We start from the raw sequence: 26,875 nt of genomic DNA on the forward strand, positions 1-26,875 counted from the left end.
TAATTTTTCCAAATTTTTGGTAAATTTGGTATTTTTTTAATGCAAAAAAATTAACTTTTTTGACCCAATTTTAGCAGTGTCATGAAGTACAATATGTGACGAAAAAACAGTCTCAGAACGGCCTGGATAAGTAAAAGCGTTTTAAAGTTATCAGCACTTAAAGTGACACTGGTCAGATTTGCAAAAAATGGCCTGGTCCTTAAGGTGAAATAGGGCTGAGTCCTTTAGGGGTTAAAGTTGCTATAGTATTATGAACATACATAAATGTTAATAATACCAGTTGAGCAGATTTCAATTGACTATACAGTAATACACTGTACACAATATATAGTGTTATTCCTATGTAGTGCAATATTATACATGTCCACGAGAGGGCAGCACTATACAACACCGAGCGAAACGAACGCGACATAGACTTTTTACCCTTGGTCTCCAACAAAATGGCCACAAGCAGTTTGCTTTCCGATAGTTTCATTTTATAAACGAGCCTGAAAGTGTTAATATTACTGGATTAATGAATTTAGGTCAAATTTAATATAGAAATTGTTACGGGCAGCCGTGTAATAAACTAGCGACCCCACACAAAATGGCCACCGCTCACTATGTAGCCGCGCAAAGCCTTGATGTGATGCTGAGACGCTCCTCCCCGGTTGCTAGGAGACTAGAGACGCATTTGGCTGCTGGTGAGTACGGGATCGCAGGGGAGAGCGGCGGGTGAGTGGTTTTATTGTGAGGTTCCCCCGAAACACTGAATGGTGCGGTCCTTGGAGCCAGAAATGTTAACCATGTAGTAGACAGAGGTGCACCCATACACTGTGCCCCAGAACAGTCAGTATAATTGGTGCTAGGCAATGTTCCCCCCACTATGGTAAATGCACACATTGGGCCTGTCTAACAGGAAAACTGGCTTAGTTGTCCATAGAAACCAATCAGGAGTCACCTTTCATTTTTTCAGATCATTTTAAGAAATAAAAGGGGAGCTCTGATTGGTTGCTATGGGCAACTAAGACCGTTTTCCTGTTAGTTATATGCACAGACCAGATAAATAGAAAAAGAACGTAAAAATCTCATCTACACATGCGCCAAAAATTGGTCTGAGGTGTGGATTTAGAAATGTCAATTTCTGTTGACATTTATTGCAGATTTTCCTTATTAACCCTTTCTACCCTGTAGGCTTTTTTAGTTTTTTTCCGTTTTCATTTTGCCCTCCTCGCCTTCCCAGACCCATAATTTTTTTTATTTTTCCGTTCACATAGCCGTATGAGGGCTTTTTATTATTATTTTTTTTTGCGGGTCAAGTTGTGTTTTCCAATGCCACCATTTAATATTGCATATGATGTAGTGGGAAGCAGGAAAAAAAATTCCAAATGGGGTGGAAATGGGAAAAAGCAATTACACTAGTTTTATAGTTTTTTTATTTTATTTACAATGTTCGATGTGCGATAAAACGGACCAGTTACTGTAATTCAGGTACAGGTCGGCACCAATCCGGCGATACCTCATATGCATAGTTTTTCTTGCATTTTGATACTGATAAAATAATAAAAACCTTTGAAATCAGTTTTCTTTTTTCATCTCCATATTCTGACCGCTATCACTTTTTTGTAGTTATGTGTACGGAGCTGTGTGAGGGCTCATTTTTGGCAGTACTTTTCATTGATAACAATCTGGGGTGTGTACAACTTTTTGATCACTTTTTATTGAATTTTTTTGTGGGAAATGAAGCGACCAAAAACGGCAAATTGGCCATCTTGGCCTTTTTTCCATTTTGTTGACTGCCGTTTTATAGTATGGGTGTTTTTTCACATGGCAATACATATGATGGGTATTTTTCTTTTCTATTTTTATTTTGGAGAAAGGGGGTGATTTTAATTTTTAAATTTTTTTTATTTTAAAAAACTATTTATTTTTACACTTTTTTTTTATATAGTTCCCAAAGGAAACTAGAACAAGCAATCATTAGATTGCAATTCTCATAGACTCCTATGCATTAGCAGTTGTCTGTAGCAGGGCTCCATAGGAAACACTATGCAGCAGCCTGTCATTCTCTATGAGGGGGCTGCCGCATACCAGCTCCAGCTCTTCTGATCGCCACACGGGGGAGCCGGAGCATACTCCGAAGCATGCGCTTTCGGGTTTGCATGTGCTCAGATGCCATGGTCAGGATTGACAATGGCATCTGAAGTGTCGCATAGCATTATATCGACTTATGATGCTATGTAATTCTTCGAGTTCTGCAATGTATTGGATAACACTGACATAATGCTGTCAGTGTTGTCCAAATACATTCCAGAACTGCAAGGGTTACATAGCATCATAGGTCAATATAATTCTATGCGACCCCAGCAGTACTGGAGGTTCAGTATGGGTGCTGCGAGTACGGCACATGACACGCGCTCGTCTGGAACCAGGGCATGTATGACACCAACACTCCAATCTCATCTCCTTAACGGGGTTAGCCTATCTGGGATATTGTTAGCATATCGCTATCAATTAGAGTTGTACCGGGTATCGAAGTTTCGATACCCAATTGATACTTTTAGACCAGGATCGATACGATACCAGGTCTTACTATTTAAAGGGAGTCTGTCACCACCATATGGCCATATACAGCGCTTACATTGCACTCGCAAGTGCTCAGGGGTGGCGTTCGCTGTGTAGGAGCCCGCCCCTGAGCACTTGCGAGTGCTCATTTGCATATGAATTCAATTCTGCAAGTGTAAAGAAAATAACAAAGGTACCGTTACATTCATGTATAGGTGTGCGATAGGACAATGTAAGCACTGTATATGGCCATATGGTGGTGACAGACTCCCTTTAACGATACTAGGCTGCGCAGCCTAGTATCTGTTAGAGAACATGGCACATGCCGCTCTCAGCGCGTGCCATGTTCTCCTCAGCAGCACAGGGGAGAAGAAGTTCCTCCCCCCTATGGCACTGCCACCAATGGGAGCTTAGTACTGCGGAGGAGGGGGAGGGACTGTGGCCACTGCGCCACCAATGATTATAATTCTGGGGTTGGGGGGCACACTGCGCCACCAATGAATATAATTAACACATTAATTTAAGTGTAGGCAGAGGGTATCACATACCCAGCACCCAACCTCTATGACATGGCGCTGCGATCACTGGCAATTAACCACTCAGGTGCTGCACCTGAAGGGTTAATTGCCGGGGATCGCAGCACCATGTCATAGAGGGCGGTTGCCGGATATGTGATACAGCTGCCGGCATTCACTGCCTGCATTTAAATTAATGTGCTAATTATATTCATTGGTGGCGCAGTGTGCCACCCCAACCCCAGTATTATAACTATTATAATCATTGGTGGCGCACTGGCCACAGGCTCACCCCTCCTCATTGTTATATTCATTGGTGGCAGTGGCCACAGGGTCCGGTCCCCTCCCCTCTTCTTTATTGGTGGAGCAGTGACTGATCGGAGCCCCAGCAGTGTAATCGCAGGGCTCTGATGGGTTACCATGGCAGCCGGGACGCTACTGAAGCCCTGTCTGCCATGGTAAGCTCCCTGCTGCTGTGTGTACTATGCACAGGGCAGCAGGGAGAGTGTGAGGTCCTATTCACCCTGATAGAGCTCTATCAGGGTGAATAGGACAAGGGATTAAAAGATCCCAGGTTCTAGCCCCTAAGGGGGCTAATAGTCAAAAGTAAAAAAAAAAAGTCAAAAGTAAAAAAAAAAAAATACTAACATTTTAAATCGCCCCCTTTCCCAATTTTACATATAAAATATATAAACAATAAAAAAAATAACTATATTACATATTGCCATGCCCGAAAAAGTGCAAACTATAAAAAAATATCTCCCATGCGGTTAACGCTGTAACAGAAAAAAAATAAAACTGCGTGATTCACCATTTTTTTTAGTCACCTTGTACCCCCAAAAAATAGGACTGTTCTATTATGGGTCGGGCATGCCATAAAATGCACGCAACTTTTTTTGGTGTTTTATTTTTTTCCCGAGTTATCGAATGGTATCTTGTATCGCAATAGTTTTTTATGGTATCGAAATCGAATCAAAATTTTGGTATCGTGACAACCCTACTATCAATGTCAGAAAGGTGCGAGTAGGGACCCGCTCCTATCAAGAGAACAGGGCTCGAGAATTGAAGATGATGATGATGATGATGCTGCGCGTGTGCGGCGTGCACTCCATTCATTGCTATGAGGGTTCCGAAAATAGCCAAGTGAGCATGCTCCGCTATTTTCAGAAGTCTCATAAGGTGAATAGAGATTGCACCACTTAAGTATGGCCACATCTCAATTTGCCGCTATGGGACTTCCGGAAATAGCCGAGCCAGCACTCGGTTGTTCTCTGAGCTCCCATAGCGCTGAACAGCGGATGGCCGTGCATGCACAGATGCTCTCTGTTCCCTTCGGAGATCCCTGACCCACTCCTAAGAGGTGGTACCTGCATCTATTTGACATTGATGACATAGCCTAGCGATATGCCATCAATGCCCCAGATGGGAATACCCCATGCATTTGCCACTTAGCCCTTGGAGGTTATTAACACAGAGGTTCACTAACTTTTCTCCCCGCACTGTGGAAATTTACTCAATGGGGAAATGTATAAAGAAAGCTCTGGGGCTTGATAGTCCCCGTGCCTCTAATTTATGATGAGGTGCACGTCTCCTTCTAGATTAGGCTCATCCTCCAAGAGCCCATGTGCCTAAGCAGTTCAGAGCTGCCGTAGATTTCTGGCTTCATGTGCGTCAGAAAACTGGTGTAAATGAAGATAAATTTGTTGCAGTTGCTGACCACGTCCCCTTCCCAGCCCCACCACACCCTTGAGAAAAAGTGGTGAGGACGGCATAAAAAACGGGAGATGAGACTTTTTAACAGCACTTTTCAGGCACAAGGGAGACGATAATCCCCCCCATGTGCTCAATAGAAGACAAGAATGGCACAACTGTTTGTGTGTTACTAGTTTAGTTAGATGTTGTTTGTGTAGAATTGTAACTAGGGATTCGCGAATAACTTTGGCTCATTGGAGCCAATACATTCTAATACTGTACAGAGCTCCTGCTCCGTATAGTATTGGAACAAAGTTTTATGCGAATCGACTTTGGATATTTCTTCCGAAGTCAATTCGCTCATCCCTAAGGCTCAATTCACACCTGAGCGTTTTACAGCGCGTTCCTACGCGCTGTAAAACGCTCAACAAGGAGAAACCAATGCTTCCCTATGGGAATGGTTCTCACCTGGGCGTTTTACAGCGCGTACGATCGCGCTGTAAAACGCCCGACGCTCACACAAGTACAGGAGCGTTTTTTTGGGCGCTTGTCGCGCGTTCCCGTACATAGACTTTCGGGAACGCGCGACACTGTGTGCACACTTGTCTCTGTATGCGCGCTTGTAAACGTCCGTACAATCGCGCATACAGAGCGCTCCTTTCAGAACGCTCAGGTGTGAATTGAGCCTAATTGTAACCTAGCTATCAGACACTTTTTTAGTAATCAATGCAAAAATCCAGGTAATTTCAACGGTTCACTTGGCTACAGAATGAAGACTGTGGCGATGAGTGAGCCCATTCAGTAATACTTTTTATTTTATTTTCTGAAAATAGATTTGGAATTTTTGGGTCGAGTATGGATTCTGAATATATATCGAGGACATTAGGGAAATGCCTGGCAGAGGGACTGGCAGAAATAATAGAGAAAAGACCAGCGGACCCTATTGAATATCTTGCACACTTTATTTACAAGTACAGAAGCAATCTAGATGAACATGAGAAGGTAATGTAAGCCATCTCTATGTAGAATGCATTTGGAAGGTCTTTAGACCCAACTTCCTTTCCTTCTTCAGCAGGGCCGGCCTTTGGTGTTCAGGCGCCCTGTGCGAGCTAACCTTGTGGCGCCCCCCAAAAAAAAAAAAAAAAAAAACACTGCTTGTTGCTGGCATCATGGCCTAGGCTGGCTGACTATCCAACCAAGTAGTTACCAGCCCGCACACCCCAAAGGCCGGTGTAATGTTATACTTCCCTACTTCATGAGATTTCCCTACCTTCGTCACTTCCGGTCGCACCGGACATGACGTGAGGAGGTGTGCAGCGCCGCGCAGGCGCACAACGACAGGTTAGGGAAATTTCACAGCAGAGTGCGCATGCGCCAGGAGCCTCGCTATGGGCCAGTGCGCAGGCGCAGTGATCGGATGGATGTTCTCAGCTGGTCACCAGTCGACACTGCGCATGCACCGGGAGCCTCACCAGCGGTTAGGGAAGGGAAAAATTACGTACGGGCCAGTGCTTTTTCCCTACCCTAACCGCTGGTGAGGTTCCCAGCGCATGCGCAGTGTCGGCCGGTGTCCAGCTGAGAACATCCATCCGATCACCGCACCTGTGCACTGGTCATAATAAACATTGGCGCAGTGCGCCCCCCCAATATAATAAACATTGGTGGTGCAGTGCGCCCCCCCAACACCCCAGTATAATAAACATTGGTGGCGCAGTGCGCCCCCCCCAACACCCCAGTATGATAAACATTGGTGGCGCAGTGCGCCCCCCCAACACCCCAGTATAATTAACATTGGTGGCGCAGTGCGCCCCCCAATATAATAAACATTGGCACAGTGCGCCCCCCCAATATAATAAACATTGGCACAGTGCGCCCCCCCCCCAATATAATAAAGATTGGTGGTGCAGTGCGCCCCCCCTCAATATAATAAACATTGGTGGCGCAGTGGGCAGTGCCAATGAGGGTTAAAAAATAAAAAAATAATTAACTCACCTCCTCCAATTGATCGTCTCCTGTTCTTTCTTCAGGACCTGTCAAAGGACCTGTGGTGACATCACTGTGCTCATCACATGATACATCACATGATCCATCACCATGGTAATGGACCATGTGATGAGCTCAGTGACGTCACCACAGGTCCTGAAGAAAGAACAGGAGACCGGCAGCTACGCGATCAACTGGAGGAGGTGAGTTAATTTTTTTTATTATTTTTTAACCCTCATTGGCACTTCCCACTGAGCCACCAATGTTTCTTATACTGGGGTGTTGGGGGGGGGGGGGGGGCGCACTGTGCCACCAACGTTTCTTATACAAATACAGGAGGCGGGTGCCGGAATCAAATAGCCGACACCCGACCTTTGTGACAGGGAGCTGCTGATCGCAGCTCCCTGTCACAGAGGTCGGGTGTCGACTATTTGATTCCAGCACCCGCCTCCTGTATTTGTATTACAGGTCAGTTATCTTCATTGGTGGCGCAGTGGCCACAGCCCCTCCCCTCCTCCTCCCGTCTCTCTTCTTATTGGCAGCGGCGGGGGCAGCAGGCAGGTCAGACACAGGGGAGGAGGAATCAGGTCAGACAGGGGAGGGGGAGATGGAGGGGGGCGCCCCGAGGGAGAACACAAGTGCAGCCTCGCCTGCCGCATATTACATTGCGAGCTGTCGGCCGCCCAGCGCCCCTGTTGCTATGGCGCCCTGTGCGGCCGCACACCCCAAAGGCCGGCCCTGTTCTTCAGACACTTCTTTCACATTTTGTTATGTTGCGGCCTTGTGTTAAAATAAGAAAAATTCATGTTTCCCCCATCAATCAGCCATCATTACCCCATAATGAAAAAGTGAAAACAGAAACTGAAAAGGGAGAACTAAAATTTCACCTGGACATAAGTATTCAGATCCTTTGCTATGAAACTTTGAATGTACAGTAGCTCTGGGGACCCCCCATTTCTCTTGCCCATCTTTGAGATGTTTTAACACCTTGATTTGAGTCTACCTGTAGTAAATACAGTTGATTGGACATAATCTGGAAGGACAAACCCCTGTCTATATAAGATCTCATAGCTGACAAACCATATCTGAGGAAAAACCAAGCCGTGATGAGGAAAGAACAGCCTGTAGAGCTCTGAGACACGATTTTGTGGAGGCATAGATCTGGAGTAGAGTACAAAAAAAATAAAAAATTTGTACTGAAAGCCTCCATAATTCTGAAATGGAAGAAATGGCCATTCCACATAACTAAGTAAGGGCCTTGATGGGAGAGCTGACCAAGAACCCAATGGTCATTCTGGCAGAGCCCCAAATATCCTGTGTGCAGATGGGACAAACGGTCAACTGTCACTGCAACACTCTGCGGTTTATGACAGAGTGAAAGGTCTGCCTTCCAACAATACAATGACCCTGAGAACACAGGCAAGACAATACAGCAGTGGCTTAGGGACAACTCTGTGAATGTCTTTAAGTGGCCCAGCCAGAGCACTGACTAGAACCCAATCAAATATCTCTCAAGAGACCTAAAAATGTCTACCAATGGTCCCCACCCAACCGGACAGAGCTTAAGAGGATCTGCAGAGAAGAATGGAAGAAAATCTGGATGTGCCAACCTTGTGGCATCATACCCAAGACGACTGGAGGCTGAAATTGCTGCCAAAGATGTTTCAAGTAAGTCCTGAGTAAAGGATCTGAATACTTATCAAAATGCCGCAGTCCCGACAAGAATAGGCATTTCTATCGGGGTGCCAGCCCAGTGTTTTGCGGATCTGCAAAACACTGCGGACGTGTGAATGGAACCTTAGACATATACAGGATAGACATCTTATGACACTATCATAGTTTTTTCTAAAAGCTGGTCATATCATGCCACATATTCCAGAATATGTTAAGCTACGAGAAAGGTAAGGAAGCACACATCTGTATGCCGTAAATGCTGAAAAGGGTAAGATCCGTTTAATAAACATAAACTAAGTGCTTTCATCCCAGCATCTCAGTACACATTTTTCAAACTGGGACTCCGATCGGAACTCTACTCTGCCACCAATGATCGGGGGAGGGGGGGAGGGGAGGCCGCACACTGGCCACCAATGATATTACAATAGAGGGAGGGGGGTCGGGGGGGCCGCACTGGCCACTGACATGCCAGTTTAATAGCTACATGCATTCCCTATGTACTTACATCGGATCAGAGTTTTCTCCAATCCGATGGTATATTCCCATAACCATGGGAACGCCTCTATGTTAGAATATACTGTCGGATATGAGTTAGATCGTGAAACTCAGATCCGACAGTATATTCTAACACAGAGGCGTTCCCATAGTGATGGGGACGCTTCTAGTTAGAATATACTACGAACTGTGTACATGACTGCCCCCTGCTGCCTGGCAGCACCCGATCTCTTACAGGAGGCTGTGATCTGCACAATTAACCCCTCAGGTGCTGCACCTAAGGGGTTAATTGTGCATATCATAGCCCCCTGTAAGAGATCAGGGGCTGCCAGGCAGCAGGGGGCAGACCCCCCTCCCTCCCCAGTTTGAATATCATTGGTGGCCAGTGTGCGGCCCCCACCCCCGGCCCCCCCTCCCTCCCTCTATTGTATTATCATTGGTGGCCAGTGTGCGCCCCCCCCCCCCCCCTGACCCTCCTCCCTCCCTCTATTGTATTATCATTGGTGGCCAGTGTGCGGCCTCCCCCGGCCCTCCCTCTATTGTAATATCATTGGTGGCCAGTGTGCGGCCTCCCCCGGCCCCCCCTCCCTCCCTTTATTGTATTATCATTGGTGGCCAGTGTGCGGCCTCTCTCCCCCCCCCCCCCTTTCCGATCATTGGTGGCAGCGGAGAGTTTCGATCGGAGTCCCAGTTTAATCGCTGGGGCTCCGATCGGTAACCATGGCAACCAGGACGCTACTGCATGCCTGGTTGCCATGGTTACTTAGCAATATTACAATATTAGAAAGCATCATACTTACCTGCTGCGCTGTCTGTGACCGGCCGGGAGCTCCTCCTACTGGTAAGTGACAGGTCTGTGCGGCGCATTGCTTAATGATCTGTCACTTACCAGTAGGAGGAGCTCCCGGCTGGTCACAGACAGCGCAGCAGGTAAGTATGATGCTTCTAATATTGTTGCCAAGTAACCATGGTAACCAGGCCTGCAGTAGCGTCCTGGTTGCCATGGTTACCGATCGGAGCCCCAGAGCGATTAGACTGGGACTCCGATCGGAACTCTACTCTGCCACCAATGATCGGGGGAGGGGGGGAGGGGAGGCCGCACACTGGCCACCAATGATAATACAATAGAGGGATGGAGGGGGGGGCCGGGGGAGGCCGCACACTGGCCACCAATGATATTACAATAGAGGGGGGGGGGGGGGGGGGGGGCCGCGCTGGCCACCAATGAAATTAAAACTGGGGAGGGAGGGGGGTCTGCCCCCTGCTGCCTGGCAGCCCCTGATCTCTTATAGGGGGCTATGATACGCACAATTAACCCCTCAGGTGCAGCACCTGAGGGGTTAATTGTGCGGATCACAGCCCCCTGTAAGAGATTTCGTGCTGCCAGGCAGCAGGGGGCAGTCATGTACACAGTTCGTAGTATATTCTAACTAGAAGCGTCCCCATCACTGTGGGAACGCCTCTGTGTTAGAATATACTGTTGGATATGAGTTTTGACTTGAATGGGTCCGTGAACCGTTGTCCGTCAAAAAAAATAGGACAGGTCATATTTTTTTGACGGACAGGAAACACGGATCACGGATGCGGCTGCAAAACGTTGCATTTTCCGATTTTTCCACGGACCCATTGAAAATCAGTGGATCCGCGAAAAAAACGGCACAACGGCCACGGATGCACACAACGGTCGTGTGCATGAGGCCTTAAGTTGCTCAATATATGGTGCTGTGCTTGGTATACAATTAAAGGGAACCTGTCACCGGGATTTAGTGTATAGAGCTGAGGGCATGGGTTGCTAGATGGCCGCTAGCCCTTACGCAATACCCAGTCTCCATAGCTCTGTGTGCTTTTATTGTGTAAAAAAAACGATTTGATACATATGCAAATTAACCTGAGATGAGTCCTGTATGTGAGATGAGTCAGGAACAGGACTCCTCTCAGGTTAATTTGCATATGTATCAAATCGTTTTTTTTACACAATAAAAGCACACAGAGCTATGGGGACTGGGTATTGCAGATGTGCTAGCGGCCATCTAGCAGCCCATGTCCTCAGCTCTATACACAAAATCCTGGTGACAGGTTCCCTTTAAGGGACCACTGCCTATTTAGACAGCTGCTCTGTGGAGGTCCCAGGAATTGGATCAAGTACAGCCACTATACAATTTTTGGTGCTGTGGTTGGTATACAATGAAGAAGCCCTAGTCACTTCAAAGAGCTGCTTTGTGGGTGTCCCAGGAGTCAGACCCCTACTGATGATAAACTGGTGACTCATCCTGAGAAAGAGTCATCGCTATTTAACTCCTGGAAAACCAATTTAGTGGTTTTTATAATAATCTTATCTGGATATGATTGTTTTTACAGTTATTTTTTTTTACCTTAAAGAGGAACCTGGAGAGGGAGCAGCTGGAAACAGAAAAAGAAGAGGCAAGACAAGAGCTTGAGACAATTGAAAAGCTTAAGCAAGAAGAACTTTTGATTCAGCAGAAAATGGAAGAGCAACAAAAGGTGAGAGCTGCCAAGGCTTCGCAGATACTGAAGTTAAAGGGGTTCTGCAGTTTTTTTAAACTGATGATCTATCCTCTCTGACAACCGAGATCAGCTGTTTGAGAAGGCACCGCCGCTCCTTCTCACTGTTTACCGCTGGCCCAGTGACTTCACAACTAGTATCAACTGTTCTTGGCGCTGCTAAGGTCAGTTCACTTGAGCACCGCTGCCTTCTCAAACAGCTGATCGGTGAGGGTCCCAGGTGTCAGACCTCCGCTGGTCAGATGCGGATGATCTATCCAGAGGATAGATCATCAGTTTAAACAAGATGGTACTTAACTGGGTTTTCTTACACAACGTCTAGCATCTATCCACAGGCTAAGTGAAAACTGTATAATCACTGAGGATATGATCGCTTGGACCCCCTCTGTCCTGAGAACAGACATCTCCAATGTGATTGGAGTGGTAGCATGCATACATGATCACAGCTCCCCTCAGTATCTGTGGGAGAGTTGAAGATAGCCGAGCACTTAGAAAACCTTATTCTTAACATGATCACATAGGTGCCGATGGATCCAATGACAGCTGGCTCTGGGTCTTTCAAATATGGTAGCCAATAAAACCCAGAGACATTAAAGCCACACTAATTAAAGGGAAACCTTAGATCAGATCCCCATCTCAAATCAGACCTTTATCCCAAACCTCAGATCAAACCCCCATGAAGGCCTAAATTAAATGCATTTACCTACCTCTCCTTCTCCGCCTCTACTCTGCAGGTCTCGTGGGTTTTCCTCCAGTCACACACCTCCGATCTTTTTAGAGCCAGCGCCGCACTGTGTACAACATCAGGTCTTAGTCCTGATGCTGTCCGCAGTCAGGGCAGTGCAGCGCGGGCCCGGTGAATACCAAGGAGGAGGAGTACAGGCAGCACTTGAAGTGCATAACTCACCGCTTCCCATGACTCCTGCATACTAGTGAGTGCCTCCACAATGGAAGCGCTCACTATTATTCACTTTAAAAGATGAACTGCCATTTTCCCTCCAGTTCTGGGGAAGAAATGCGTCTTGTAAAGTGAAAAATAGGGTATATAGTTAGACATACAAAAAGAAAATCTGTAAATTTGGTATTGCCATATTCATATTGTCACAAAGCATACAAATAACGTTATTTACGCTGCATGGTGGACCCCGCAAAGTTTAAAATGTGAAAAAAACAATGGCAAAATGATTGTCAATAGCTTATATGCATATTTAAATGGTGCCACTAAAAATACAACTCATCCCACAGAAATAGGTTCTGTAAAGGATCGCTCTCTACAGGGTCAGCAATGACAGGGGTTATCAAGCTCAGACGTTGCTTTATTTGTCACACAGCACATCAAACTTCCAAGTTTGGCATCACTTGGCACAATGAAGGCACAGCATCACATCAACACAAAACAAGGTTTACCCTAACTAGCCTCTAGCTCAGTGTTCACACTGTGGTATTCGGCTTCACTCAGCTATGCAGTCCGACAGCTTGACCACTGCAACCCATTGGGGTCTCGTTCCACCAGTCCTCCTGATGGTGACTATGCAATACCTTGGGAGATATGGTCCAGCAGTGTGACACCTCTTTTCTTCAGGCGTTTCTGGGCTCCCCAAAACTCAGACTTCCTCAGCCTTGTGACCAACCCTCCTGGCTGGGACCACACAGAGCCTCTGCAGGCTTCCTTTTCAATTCCCTCTTCCACACACTCTGTGGTTTGCTTTATCCCCAAGTGATTATCGCACCTGACCCCGCCTCAGGCCAGGTGAACACCTGTGATGGACTAGGGGTGTGGACGAAGATATACACCCCCATAACACATCTACAGTTCACTTCACCACAGTCTTCATACATTCATGTCAACGTAAAAATAAACAATTGCTTTGTCCTAGAGGCCCAAAATAGATCAGACCTATAGGGGTTAATTAATAAGAGGGCTAAAAAAATTTTTTGAAAAACTACAGCCTACAGAAGAACATGTTTGTGTAAGCAGTTTTTAAACAAACTGTTTTCTTTTTTTGTTTTTTTTCAGAACAAAGTTTTAGAGGAATATCCCCCCCAAAACTATAGCAGAACTTACTGAAAAGTTTGGTGCACCTCACTTACCTACTGTGGAAGAGACTGATGAAAGTGTGGTTGTAAGTATTCTTCAGACTAGACGCGTTTCTGGCATCCTTCCTTGCTCCTTCCTTAAGAACTCATCTAGTTGTTATAAGATTTTTTAACTTTAGATTTAGTTTCATTTCGTTATCTTGATCACTACTATCACTCTCCATTGGAAATAACAGTTTTACAGAATCCTAAACTGTTTTGGTGGTGAGTGACCACAGAAGTGCATCTGCAGTGTCAGGATCGGTACTCACTTCTTACTGATTCAGAAGGTTTTCAAAACATTTTTGCTGCAGCAATGACATGCCCATATAGTGCATGTGACTACTGCATCACTGGCCTCCGTGATATATGCACAAGACCACTGAGGCCAGTGATTACTGCAGTGGTCATGAAAACAAGACCAGCTGGGGAGTGGAGGGGGGGTTTTTTCATTATTGTAACACCAGCCATTTACCATTTTTAAAAGGGAATCTGTGTTAAATATGCAGATATAGCATCGCTAGCGCTCCCTTCAGAATCGCGGCAGCGCAAAGCGATTTCCAATTCAATTAGCAAACCCGAATCACGTAAATAGCCATTGAGAAAATTCAGGGTGTAATGTTTGTTTGTGAACACCAGATGGCGCATGGAACTACAGTCAGTTAGTTCCCGTGCGCTATACAGTAAATATCAAAGTTTCGCTGTGGAGTACTGTAGGTGGCAAGGCTTATTCCATTACAGAAGTCCCGCATAAAGTACTGTAAACTGATCGCCAGTCCAAATTTGCCCCATTTTCAGGATTAATTTATGAATAATTAAAACAACCAGAAGCGCTGAATGGAACCATACAAAGGGAAATACAGCTGTCACATCTCATGGACATTTGGATGCGCTGCAAACATCAGAGCAATGGGAGAGCACAGCATCTCTGTACACACTGATGCCGTGCGCTCCAGGGCACCAGCAGTGAAAGGGTCTCCAGCAGGAATCCTGTGCCCTGGAGATCTGGCAGAGCCATGACCTGTGACCACCAGCCTCACACACTGCACATCATAAGGAGGACTAATGACAGCACATCCTAAGGCTGGCAGACACACACTACACACGGGGAAAGTCTGTGCAGCGCTGGTAGATCACTGCAAACAATCCTCGTATTTTTATGAATAAAAATGAATAATTTGATTTTTAATTATGAATAATAAAAAAAAACAGAGGCGCTGAACTGAACTATAGAAAGTACCATACAGAACTGTAAATAACCGATCTCACCACTTCATCCCCTGAGCAAATAATTGAATGCTAGTAGAAAGGGGATTAAAAGGTTAAATCGACAGGAGGCCAGTGGGGCACTGCTCAACACCTAATGTCATTGTATTTAATTACCGTAATATAAAAAAAAAAATGGCAGCATCTCTGTATCCTAATACAGTAATCTGCCATTTTCTTCACTGCCAGGTCTTTTTATAGCTGGATCGCTCAATACAGAATATTCAGCCAATCACATTCTAGTTCCCACGGTCATGGGAACCAATCAGAAGCCGGTTCTCTGGCAATCCAGCTTAATTGTCAAAACAATTATGTCATATTGGTTAACAAGGTATTTAACCTTAATTTCCGTGAGAACCGGCCTGTGATTGGTTCCCATGACCGTGGGAACTAGAATGTGCTATTAGGATACAGAGATGCTGCCATTTTTTTTATTTATTAATTAAATACAATGACATTAGGTGTTGAGAAGCGCCCAACTGGCCTCCTGTCGATTAACCTTTTAATCCCCTTTCTACTAGCATTCAATTATTTGCTATGGGGATGAAGTGGTGAGATCGGTTATTTACAGTTCTGTATGGTACTTTCTATGGTTCAGTTCAACACCTCTGTTTTTTTAATTATTCATAATTAAAAATCAAATTATTCATTTTTATTCATAAAAATACGAGGATTGTGTTTGCAGTGATCTACCAGCGCTGCACCGACTTTCCCCGTGTGTAGTGTGTGTCTGCCAGCCTTAGGATTTTTTTCTATATATCTTGTATTGGCATTTTCCCCTGTCCCCTATATTTATTTTAGGGGACAATAAAAGTAATCCATCCCTGACAAATGTACCTCACTATTAAAGTAATGTGGCCTGTTGTTTCTAACCAAATACTGTAAATCATGGAAATACAGTAGTCCCCAATATAAAAAAAAAAAAAAAAACTAAACAAATATAAAACGGGGTGGATTTTATTGATGACCAATAACAATATTTAATATGAATATAGACATTTTATTTATAAATGCAGATAGTAGCAAATGTAAAGTGCTAACATTTCCATAGTAAGTAAAGGATAACATATACTGTATTTATTAGCATTTTATAACACATTTTTTTTTAAATGATTTAATGTTGAGGTGCCATCGCCCGGCTCCTGTATAGTGTCGGGATGACTACGGGCTGTATCAGGAGCCGGATAGCGATATTAACTTTAACTCAACACCGCCATCTACTGGCATTGGTGTGTATTGATAGACTGGAGTTGATAAAATCGCGTTTAGTTAGTAACGAATTGCGAAATAAGGGAGCGGTAGCGATGACACATCTGTAGTCCAGCATTTCTTAATTTTGTAAGAAATGCTTCAGAAGGAGCCAACAAAATATGTAGAGTTCTTGATGAAAAATAAAAGTTAAAAGGATTTAATTCACATAAAAAGAAAAAAGGTTACAAAGTTTAGGAAGAAAAAATAAAGCACAGCAGATGAATCTCAAAAAGTAACAAGCAAACAATTTAAAATGAGTGAAAAAGTAATTCCCTTAAAGTAACGTGTATGTGTGAATCTGTGTGTGTAGAGAGCAACAGGTGTCTTGTCAAAGAATGCTCTGCCAATGTCATGAAACAAAGCCATTTTATAGGTTGACTCTTCGTAGAGTTACATTGTATCCTAAATTTAACATTCTAACAAACATATATGTTTAACATGATTTTCTAAGGATTCCTAACCTTTCCAATACTATTGTTGTCTCAAGAACTGTCAAAATTGACACTTCACACAAGTGCTGACCTCTCATGGTCCTTGAAATACCCTAGCCTACTAAAAAGTGTTAGTATGTTATTTTACATTTCCCCCCCGATTATGATTTGAAATCTAAATTTTCAATCATAACCCTCCAATTTAACGCAATTATTCACCATTCATATCACATTCATTAATTGACCATGTTATAGCACTTGATTGATTAATTTTTGATTCAGTATTCAATATAGAATTGAAATACTGAGTTCTTTTTAACATTTCTGTTAAAAATGTCTCCCTTATTAATTTCTCTTTATATTCCTATATGTTTTCCTAATATAATAAAAATTTGATAGATAACACACAAAAATATCACAATAAATATAATAATAATAAGATGGGACAAAGTATTCCCAACTGCTGTTTGTGCAGAAGATTTTGTCCACATATTTACAGATTTCTTCAATTTTCCCCACCAAGATGTTCCAGACATAGTATTCCATTCATGTTCTATTTCTGATAATTGTCCTTGATGGTGATTAAATGCAATTTCAGCTTTTTACTTGTTCGTTTAATATTTTTAAAAGACCTTTATCCTTTTTAATTTCTTCTGTCCACTCATCCCACGGAAATTTGTCAATTTGAGTGAGATTGAATTGCATTGGAAGGATTTTCAATTGATTTGTATTTATGGAAGAAATATTAAGTCTTCCTAAATTTATTGAAATAGCTCTCAAATCTCCTTCCAAACAATATAGACCTCTTGTCAAATTCTCGTAATGTATACAAGAAGAAAAGAATGCTACAACCTTTTCTTTCTCAGACATCACTTGTACACAAACTTTGTTTAGACCAACTTAAGTTACCAAATCATGAATTGAGTATACATTCTCAATCCGTGCATGGCAAGAAGTTTGATTATGGAAACAAGAATGATAAATAGTCTTATCTTGCTCAGGTAAACAGATTATTTTAGAAACAAAGTGTAGACATGAAGAAAGATCCAATTGTTCTATATGAGAACCATCATATGCAAATTCAGTATACATCTATCGATGTACACTCCCATGTACCCGTTCTATTGTTATGTGTGAATGTTCCTTGTAATTGAGTGAACTTTGGTTTGGGTCCTGCTGTTGCATGTAATTCAATGTGTGTATCATGTCTGAAGTGTAATTCAATACAACAGTTAACGCCATAACTCATACAAAGTCTTTTCCGGAAATGTCTCTGGAATTATCCAGAATTTGTTCTTCCAGGAAATCCTCAACATGAAATCTACTTCTTCTTCATGCAAGGATTGAAGTCTCTGTACCATGGTCACTCTTTTTATCATGAAAGAATTCTGCAAACGTAGTTGTGAACATCATCATTAACAATGACATTCTCATCATGAAACAGTTTTTCTGAAGACATCTTTTTCTGTTGTAGAATGCATATTTCATTCCCTATGGAGAAAAGCAGTATCATTATTTTGGTACATACAATTTACATTGATCAACATGTACCCACAGTTTTTGTTGTCTGAGTATTCTTTAAAGCATTCGGTGCTCTTTGAACCAAAATCATTACTTGTCCTAGTGTCAATGATTTCAAAGGGACCTTCCCAAGGTCCACTCTTCCTGAAGGTCTTAATCATTACAAAAGCACCTTTCACAAATTTAGAAGAGTGCGGTGTTATCATGCGTTGCATTTTGGATGCAGCATATGGAAGAATTGTACTTAAATTCTCCTTTAATAACTGTAACCACCTAGACCTTGCTACTGCATCTTTTTGAGGAGTAGACAAAAATGGTTCGTTTGGGAAAATTAATGGCATTGTTCTTCCCGTCATCAATTCAAATGGAGTATATTGTGTCGTGGAGGAAACAGTTCCTCTTATACTCATCAGTACAAAGGGTACTGCATAAACCCATGTATTCCCTTTGTCTAATAACATTTTTGCAATCCTTGTCTTAATTGTTCTGTTCATTCTTTCCACAATGCCTGCAGATTGTGGGTGATACGATACATGGAACTGTTGTTTTAAGCCTAGAATAGCACAAACTGTTTGCATGACTTTACCTGTAAAATGACTTCCTCTGTCAGATGTAATCATTCTTGGGATCCCTCAAGTACAAAACACATGATTCATCAATGCCCTCGCTGTAGACAGAGCATCATCTTTCCTGACACGTAAGATCTCTACCCATTTTGAAAATACATCCACAACCACTAATGCATACCTCAGTCCATGTTTACCTGTAGGTAGAGGACCTATGTAGTCTATCTGTAATGTAGACCAAGGACCATCTGCAGGTGCAATTCGTAAAAGTGGAGGCTTTTGTCCTTTAGGTCGCGGGTTAACTTGACCACAAATGAGACATGACTGAGCAACATCTTGGACAGTCTTCTCCATTTTGTCCCAGTAAAATTTCTCTTTGAGAACTCCTAACAATTTTTCCTGACCCAAATGACCTAAACTCTCATGATGATTGTATTTGGTGAATTCAATTTGTAAGTGTTTTGGGACAACAGGACGCAATTCCCCCTTATAGTCATGACACAAAACCCTGTCTTCACAAACAAAGGGAGGTTTTGGATCAACCTGAGAAGTAGCAATGGACGAATCCTTCGCTTGTTCTTCTGCAAAAGAAGGCAAATGCGTGTCTGTTTTCCTAACTGGTAAAGCTTTCAAAGATTCAGTTTCTCCCTCTAACTCTCCTGTCATAGCTGCTTTCTTAGCCAATGCATCTACTGTGTTGTTTCCAATAACTAGCTCATGTTTGCCTTTCTTATGTGCTTGGACTTTGACTATAGCATACCCATTTGGATTTTTAGTAGCCAACTTGAATACTTCCTGGAGTGTATCACTATGAACCAGGACCTTGTTAGAGGAATCTACAAATCCTCTCCTCTCCCACACTGGTAAATAGTCTGTCAGTGATCTCATGACATATGAGCTGTCAGTATAAATAACCAAGGGACTCTTGTTTTCTTTCTCATCAATTGTCAGTACTGTCTTGACAGCTTCTAACTCTGCTCTCTGAGCTGAATAGTGTCCTGGTAGCCTATGCTGAACTGCATATCCCCTCTCAGGATACCAGATAGCATAACCTAAATAGTATTTTCCCTCTGAACAGAATCTGGAGCCATCAACGAACACTGGTTCATCAATTTTCTCTGCATCTCTCCTAAAAAGAGATGAATTTGGTTCACAAAATGTCCCTAAGCATTCATGCACTTTCCCTTCATACTGCATTAGTTGAGGAAGGACATACTTGGCTTTGTGATCAATCTCAATTTGCTTTGATGATAAAGACAACAACCAATGTGCAAATCTTTGATGCGACACACCTGGGATGTTTTTCTCAAGGAGAAGTTTTAATGTGGAGTGAGGAGTCTGCAGAATGATTTTGTTAAATCCAACTATGTGTTCTGTTGCCTTGACAGCAAAATGAACACCCACCAAATGTTTTGCACAAGTTTCAAACCCTTTTTCCACAGGTGTGAGAAGCTTGGAGAAATAGCCCAAAATCCGCCATTCTCCCCCTTGCAACTGCAATAGAACAGCTGACACAGCCGTGTCTGAGGTATGAACCTGCAAAGCAAAAGGTGCCAGAGGCATAGCTGTTGACAATGCTGGAGAGTTTTGCATATTTCGCTTTAAAAGTTCAAATGCCTTCTGTTGTTCCTCTTCCCATGGTCCAAAAGAGTCATCATCATTATTTTTTAAGAGATCATAAAGAGGCTTAGCTTTTTCTGCAAACCCTTCTATGAATTCTCTGGAAAAGTTTACCAGACCCAATAAATGTCTTAGAGCCTTGTGTGATGTTGGAATGGGAAGAGAAGCAATAGCTTCAATCCTTTCTTGAAGAGGCTGCCTCTTTCCTGGACTGATTAACACTCTAAGATATCTCACTTTAGTTTGCATCAACTTGACTTTTTGGGTATTCAATTTCAAACCTGCTTCGTGCAACAATAAAAACAATTCTGCTAAGAGAGACAAATGCAACTCTCTATCCTCAGTGGCTAGAAGAATGTCATCAACATATTGCAACAGACAATCGGGTCTTGAAAATTTGAACAATACTTTTGCAACTGCCTGATGAAATATGCTAGGTGATAAATGAGTTCCTTGAGGCAATCTGCAAAGTACATATTGCTCATCCATGAAAGAAAATGCAAACTTGTATTGACAACTCTTTGCAAGAGGAATGCTGAAAAAACCATTACTGATGTCTAAAACAGAAAAAAAACTTTACCTTAGCATTCAATCGTGCCATCATGTCATGAGTATCTGCAACAATAGGTGCCACATTTGGGGTATACTTATTCAGCAGTCTTAGGTCCAATAACATTCGGTATGAACCATCAGGCTTCACGGTAACCCACAGGGGATTGTTAGTTACTGAATTAGCTTTTCTAATTACACCCTGATCAAGCAGTTCCTGTATGATTTTAGACATGGGACCAATTGATTCAGGTGGCAATTTGTACTGCTTTTGGGGAGGAGGATCTCTCCCCTCCACATTTATAAGCACTTCCTTCATTGTGCCTACCTTATTTCTGAATTGTGCCCACAAAGAAGGAGTACATTGTACAATTCCTTTCAAAACCTCATAAATCACCAGTGTCTGGCCACAAATGTTTAGACCTCCTCTAAATGTTCTTGTGTGTCAGTATTATGTGTATCTTTATTATTCACACATATACTATGTGTCTGAATCTGTGACTGCCTGTCTTCAAGAACTAATGTATTGAATATTTTGACCATATGTAAACACATTTCTGAGCTTCTTCTATAATTTATCTATACATAACTTTTTATCAATTCTTTTGTTCTCCTCTTCACATTGACTATATAATATATAAACTTGCCCATAATTGTGCATTAGTATGACTACTCACAACTCTATACTCCAATTTACTTTTATCAGAATAGGAATCAAGAAATTCTATGACTTACTCAGGTACAATGTCCTCGATGTCCCCTTCACGTCTTTTTTTTACAGTCTATGGAAGGATCTCTGTGTAGTCACAGACATCCGTTCTGGGAAGTGACACTTTGAACACATGCAACAGATGTATGGCTCACTCCTTCTTGTAGAAGTTAATTTTTGTTGATTTCCTGAAGCTTGTAATAATTACTCTGTAGGCCCCCCTCAAGCAGAAGGAAAATAAAAAAAAATCCGTACTGGCTCGCCACTTGTTAAATATAGTCCAGCAGTTCTTAATTTTGTAAGAAATGCTTCAGAAGGAGCCAACAAAATATGGAGAGTTCTTGATGAAAAAAAAAAAAGTTAAAAAGGATTTAATTCACATAAAAAGAAAGGTTACAAGGTTTAGGAAGAGAAAAATAAGGCACAGCAGATTAATCTCAAAAAGTAACAAGCAAACAATTTAAAATGAGTGAAAAAGTAATTCCCTTTAAAGTAACGTGTATGTGTGAATCTGTGTGTGTAGAGAGCAACAGGTGTCTTGTCAAAGAATGCTCTGCCAATGTCATGAGACAAAGCCTTTTTATAGGTTGACTCTCCATAGAGTTACATTGTATCCTAAATTTAACATTCTAACAAACATATATGGTTAACAAGTAAAACCCCTTACATCATGATTTTCTAAGTATTCCTTATTTGTAAAGCTAATAATAATAATATGCTGAGTTAGGAGGATTCCTAACCTTTCCAAATACTATTGTTGTCTCAAGAACTGTCAAAATTGACACTTCACACAAGTGCTGACCTTTCATGGTCCTTGAAATACCCTAGCCTACTAAAGAGTGTTAGGCCTCTTTCACACTTGCGTTGTCCGTGTCCGGCGTGTACTCCATTTGCCGGAGGTGCCCGCCGGATCCGGAAAAACGCAAGTGTACTGAAAGCATTTGAAGATGGAACCGTCTTCCAAATGCTTTCAGTGTTACTATGGCACCCAGGACGCTATTAAAGTCCTGGTTGCCATAGTAGTAGTGGGGAGCAGGGGAGCAGTATACTTACAGTCCGTGCGGCTCCCGGGGCTCTCCAGAATGACGTCAGAGCGCCCCATGCGCATGGATGACGTGATCCATGCGATCACATGATCCATGCGCTTGGGGCGCCCTGACGTCACTCTGGAGCGCCCGGGGAGCCGCACGGACGGTAAGTATACTGCTCCCCCGCTCCCCTTTACCATGGCTGCCAGGACTTTAGCGTCCCGGCAGCCATGGTAACCACTCTGAAAAAGCTAAATGTCGGGTACGGCAATGCGCCGAAATGACGTTGAGCTTAAGGCCGGATCCGGATCAATGCCTTTCAATGGGCATTAATTCCGGATCCGGCCTTGCGGCAAGTGTTCCGGATTTTTGGCCGGAGCAAAAAGCGCAGCATGCTGCGGTATTTTCTCCGGCCAAAAAACGTTCCGTTCCGGAACTGAAGACATCCTGATGCATCCTGAACGGATTTCTCTCCATTCAGAATGCATTAGGATAATCCTGATTCTTCCGGCATAGAGCCCCGACTGCGGAACTCTATGCCGGAAGACAAGAACGCAAGTGTGAAAGAGCCCTTAGTATGTTATTTTACAATCTGTCAGCAGCGACCTCCCTACCCAGCTGCAAAGACACATAGCTGTGGTTCACCTGATTAAAACACTGTTTCTGTGGGACTTCTGAAAATAGCTGAGCATGCTGCACAGCTAAGGCTACTTTCAGCACTCCCATAGAAATAAATGGAAGGTGGCTGTGCATATGGGCTCCCTTCTATAGGTGTGAGTGTGGAACCCACAGTTATCAGACATCGGTGGCATATCCTAGCGATATAAGCAAAATCCAAGAGCTCAGACAGCTGCATGTTAATGTGTCTGAGGATACTCACAAATCCATCAGGACAGGACACTAAATTCAGTGAAAGTGGATTTACTGTACTTCATAATTCCAATTTCACATCCATGACATACACGTATAGCACGAATGCAGCAGGTAGTCCATAGATACTTATCAATTCATGGAGAAAGTTCAGTTCGCGTGGAGAGGTAGCATGTTCGGACTCACAAATAGTGATGGACGAACATCGACCGGGACGAATCGCGAACGCGCTTTCGCGATCAAATGTTCGCGGCGGGCCCCATTCACTTTAATGCCAGGCGAACCTGAAAAACCTTCAGGTCATATTTGCAGCCAGCAAACACTAGAAGTACAAAAATAGTCCCACACCATGGACAGTGATATACCAGAGTCTTATGAGTCTTAAAGGGAAACTCTCAAAAATGTGCCCTGCTGGGGTCTACAAATTTTTTACTTCCTATCGGTTTGATGTATGCAAATGTACAGCTCTCCACGTTTTTGTATCCTGCAGAGTCCATTAAAAAAAAAAATGCATACGTTAACGTAATTTTTTTTCTACCATGGAACTGTATGGTGAACGAACATCACTGTACGGCATCAGTCTGAGGCATCTGTTAATGCATACATTTTTGGTATGCATTTAATGGATGGCAAAAATAGGATGTGAACCCAGCACTAGTATCAGAATAAGCACCAGTACACAGTGGAGCCGCGTGAAGGAGAGGGGAGGCCGTCATGTACTGACAGAGCGCTACCTGGTCCTGGTGGTCAGGGATGAGGACTGTGCTTCTCAAGGATCCTTTTCTACTGGGAAATGCAGGGCACAGTATAATACACTAGACTCTATATAAAATATAAAGATATTATCCCTACCCCCGAATAATAATACAATTAGGTGATCATTTATTATTTAGAAATACATCTATGTTAGGCGAATTTCTGACACAGATTGTGGTGCAAAGGTCTTTAGCACCGCAGTCTGCATATTTTTCCCGCTCATGCCAGGTCTAAAAAAAAAAGAATGGCATGGGCAGGGAAAGGGATACAGTTATGGCCATCCAGTTATTGGATACCACCGCCATACATTGACTGGATAACACCTCTGTACAGTGACCGGATAACACCGCCATACCGTGATAAAAGGGTATAAGAGGGCACAGTACAGGGAATGACTAGGGGCATTGCACAGGGTGTGGTAAGAGGGCACAATGCAGGGTATAAGGGGGCACAGTGACATGACCCTGTGAAATTAGAAGGTCCTTGTGGTGAATGCGGTCATACGCCACCATGATGAGTGGCAGAGGAGTGAGACAGGAGTGTGATTATGTGGCTAGAGATAAAAAAAATTAACAGTCGACCAGTAAAGGCCCCAATAATTAGGCAATAGGCATTCACCTGACAGCAAAGAACTTTGGATTCAGTGGCTCCAAAAATTCAGATAGGCCCCAAAAATTAATTATTCACCTGACTTAAAAGGCCTTTAATGCAGCTGTATATACATAAGGCAAGCACCATTCTTTGTTCTGGGTAGTGGCGGATGTGTGTGGGCTGGCATGAGGAAATTCAATTACACGTGGTCATCATAGGTGTTGAATTTCTCTGAGATCCATGCCTCATTCATTTAAAAAAATGTGAGGTAGTTCACACTATCGTGAGCTAGGCGAGTGCGCTTATCGGTCACGATCCCCCCTGCTGCGCAGAACTTACTTTCGGACAAGACACTTGACGAGGGGCAAGCCAAGAGTTCCATGGCAAATTGTACCTTCTCTGGCCACAGGTCAATCCTGCACACCCAGTAGTCAAGGGGTTTCTCGCTTCTCAGAGCGTCCACACTGGCCGTTAACCTAATGTAGTCAGACACCTGTCGGTCTAGGCATTCCTTGAGGCTGGATCCAGAGGGCGACTGTCATCGGGTTGGTTGCAAGAATGATCTCATATCCGAAGTGACCAACACATCTTCAAACCGCCCTCTTTTTGCAAGCACAGTAGGATTGGTACCTGCACCTGTTTTGTTGTGGGTGGAAATTCCTCTGCCAGTGCCCGCAACAGCAGAATGCAGCATCTCTTGCAGCAAGGCCTGGAAATGCTGCATTCTGCCAGCCCTCTGCGATGCTGGTAACATGTCCACCATTTTGTGTTTGTACCGGGGGTCTAAGTACATTGCCATCCAGTACAGGTCCTTGACCTTTATGCTTTTTATACGTGGGTCCCTCTTCAAACACTGGAGCATGAAAGCCTCCATTTGCACTAAATTAGAAGTGTTGGAGCGCCCTGGCTCCTGCTCATCGATCAGGAGAATGTCATCCTCCACGTTTCTGCTGGAGCAGCCTATCAAGCATATACGAGGTGGAGTTTCAGAGTGTCAGGCAGTCACAAATCAGATGTCTGACAGGCAAGTGGTGTCGCTGCTGAACATCAGCAAGGCGAGCCATGGCCGTGTAAGATCTTCTAAAATGGCCAGAGATTTTCTTGGCCTGTCGCAAGACATCCTGGACCCTGGGGTATTTGGCAACGAATCACTGCACGACTAAGTTCATGACGTGTGCCATTTTGCCCTGTTTCAGCGCGCTCAGCAGATTGGCACCGTTGTTGCACACCACTTTACCAACTGTCAAATTGAGCGGGGTTAGCCTCTGATCGGTCTGTGACTGCAGAGCTGAAAGCAGTGCAGGACCAGTGTGGCTCTTGGCTTCCAGGCACAACAGCCGCAGCACAGCATGGCAATGTCTCACCTGGCACGTCAAATAGATTCTGGTGAGCTTGAGGGGTGCAGTGGAAGAGGCGGTAGCAGTGGAAAAGGAGTAGTGAGACGGAGGATGAGGAGAAGAAGAAGCATGCCTGCATGCAATCCGTGGCGGTAACACCAAATCCACACGGGTGCCACGGGTTACATGCTTGACAGCCGTCAGAAGGTTCACCCAGTGGGCAGTAAAAGTTATGTACCTTCCCTGCCCGTGTTTGCTAGACCACATGTCTGTGGTCAGATGTATCTTGGCACCGACATTGTATGCCAGAGATATATTAACTTGCCGCTGAACGTGGCCATATAGTTCAGGGATGCCCTTCTGGGAGAAATATTTCCTTCCGGGGACCTTCCATTGCGGTGTGCCAATGGCCACAAATTAAAGGCCTCCAAGTCCACCAATTTATATGGTAGTAGTTGGAAGCGGAAGTCTGAGTGAGCCACTCAACCAACTCTGGTGCGCCCATAGAAATTATCGCACGCGTCTTCTCCAACTTCCCACTTACGCTCCTGCCCCTACTATCCCTGCGGAACAGTCTATATAGCAATAGCACCCCTCAATCAGTATTTTGTGGAAGAAAGTATATGGCACCCCTCAATCAGTATTTGGCAGAAACAGGTATATAGCACCCCTCAATCAGGATTTTGTGGAAGAAGGTATATCACAGCCCTCAAGCAGGTTTTTTGGGGGCAACAGGTATATCACACCCGTTGCAATTAGTTATGCCAATAGCGTTTGTCTCTCTATCTAGCTGCGGTATCGCAGCGAAACCACACACAACTGCTGCACAATACAAATACACTATAATATAATTTCTGTTAGAAAGTATATTATAAGTA

General features: G+C 43.6%; 1 protein-coding gene across 3 annotated transcripts in view; it reads left to right on the plus strand.

The window, feature by feature from the left end:
- The first annotated feature begins 466 nt into the window (after positions 1-466).
- Positions 467-26,875, plus strand: part of LOC121004203 (DPY30 domain-containing protein 1-like) — a 28,931-nt gene continuing 2,522 nt past the window's right edge. Inside the window, exons 1-4 of one of the 3 annotated variants that reach the window (XM_040436370.1) lie at positions 467-683; positions 5,585-5,753; positions 11,283-11,405; positions 13,444-13,549. In XM_040436370.1, the coding sequence (XP_040292304.1) occupies positions 5,607-5,753; positions 11,283-11,405; positions 13,444-13,494 (321 nt within the window). In that variant the 5' untranslated portion in view covers positions 467-683; positions 5,585-5,606 and the 3' untranslated portion in view covers positions 13,495-13,549. The other 2 variants (XM_040436371.1, XM_040436372.1) reach the window with 2 other exon arrangements.

The sequence above is a fragment of the Bufo bufo genome, chromosome 6 (assembly GCF_905171765.1).
Source record: "Bufo bufo chromosome 6, aBufBuf1.1, whole genome shotgun sequence".
Lineage (NCBI taxonomy): Eukaryota > Metazoa > Chordata > Amphibia > Anura > Bufonidae > Bufo > Bufo bufo.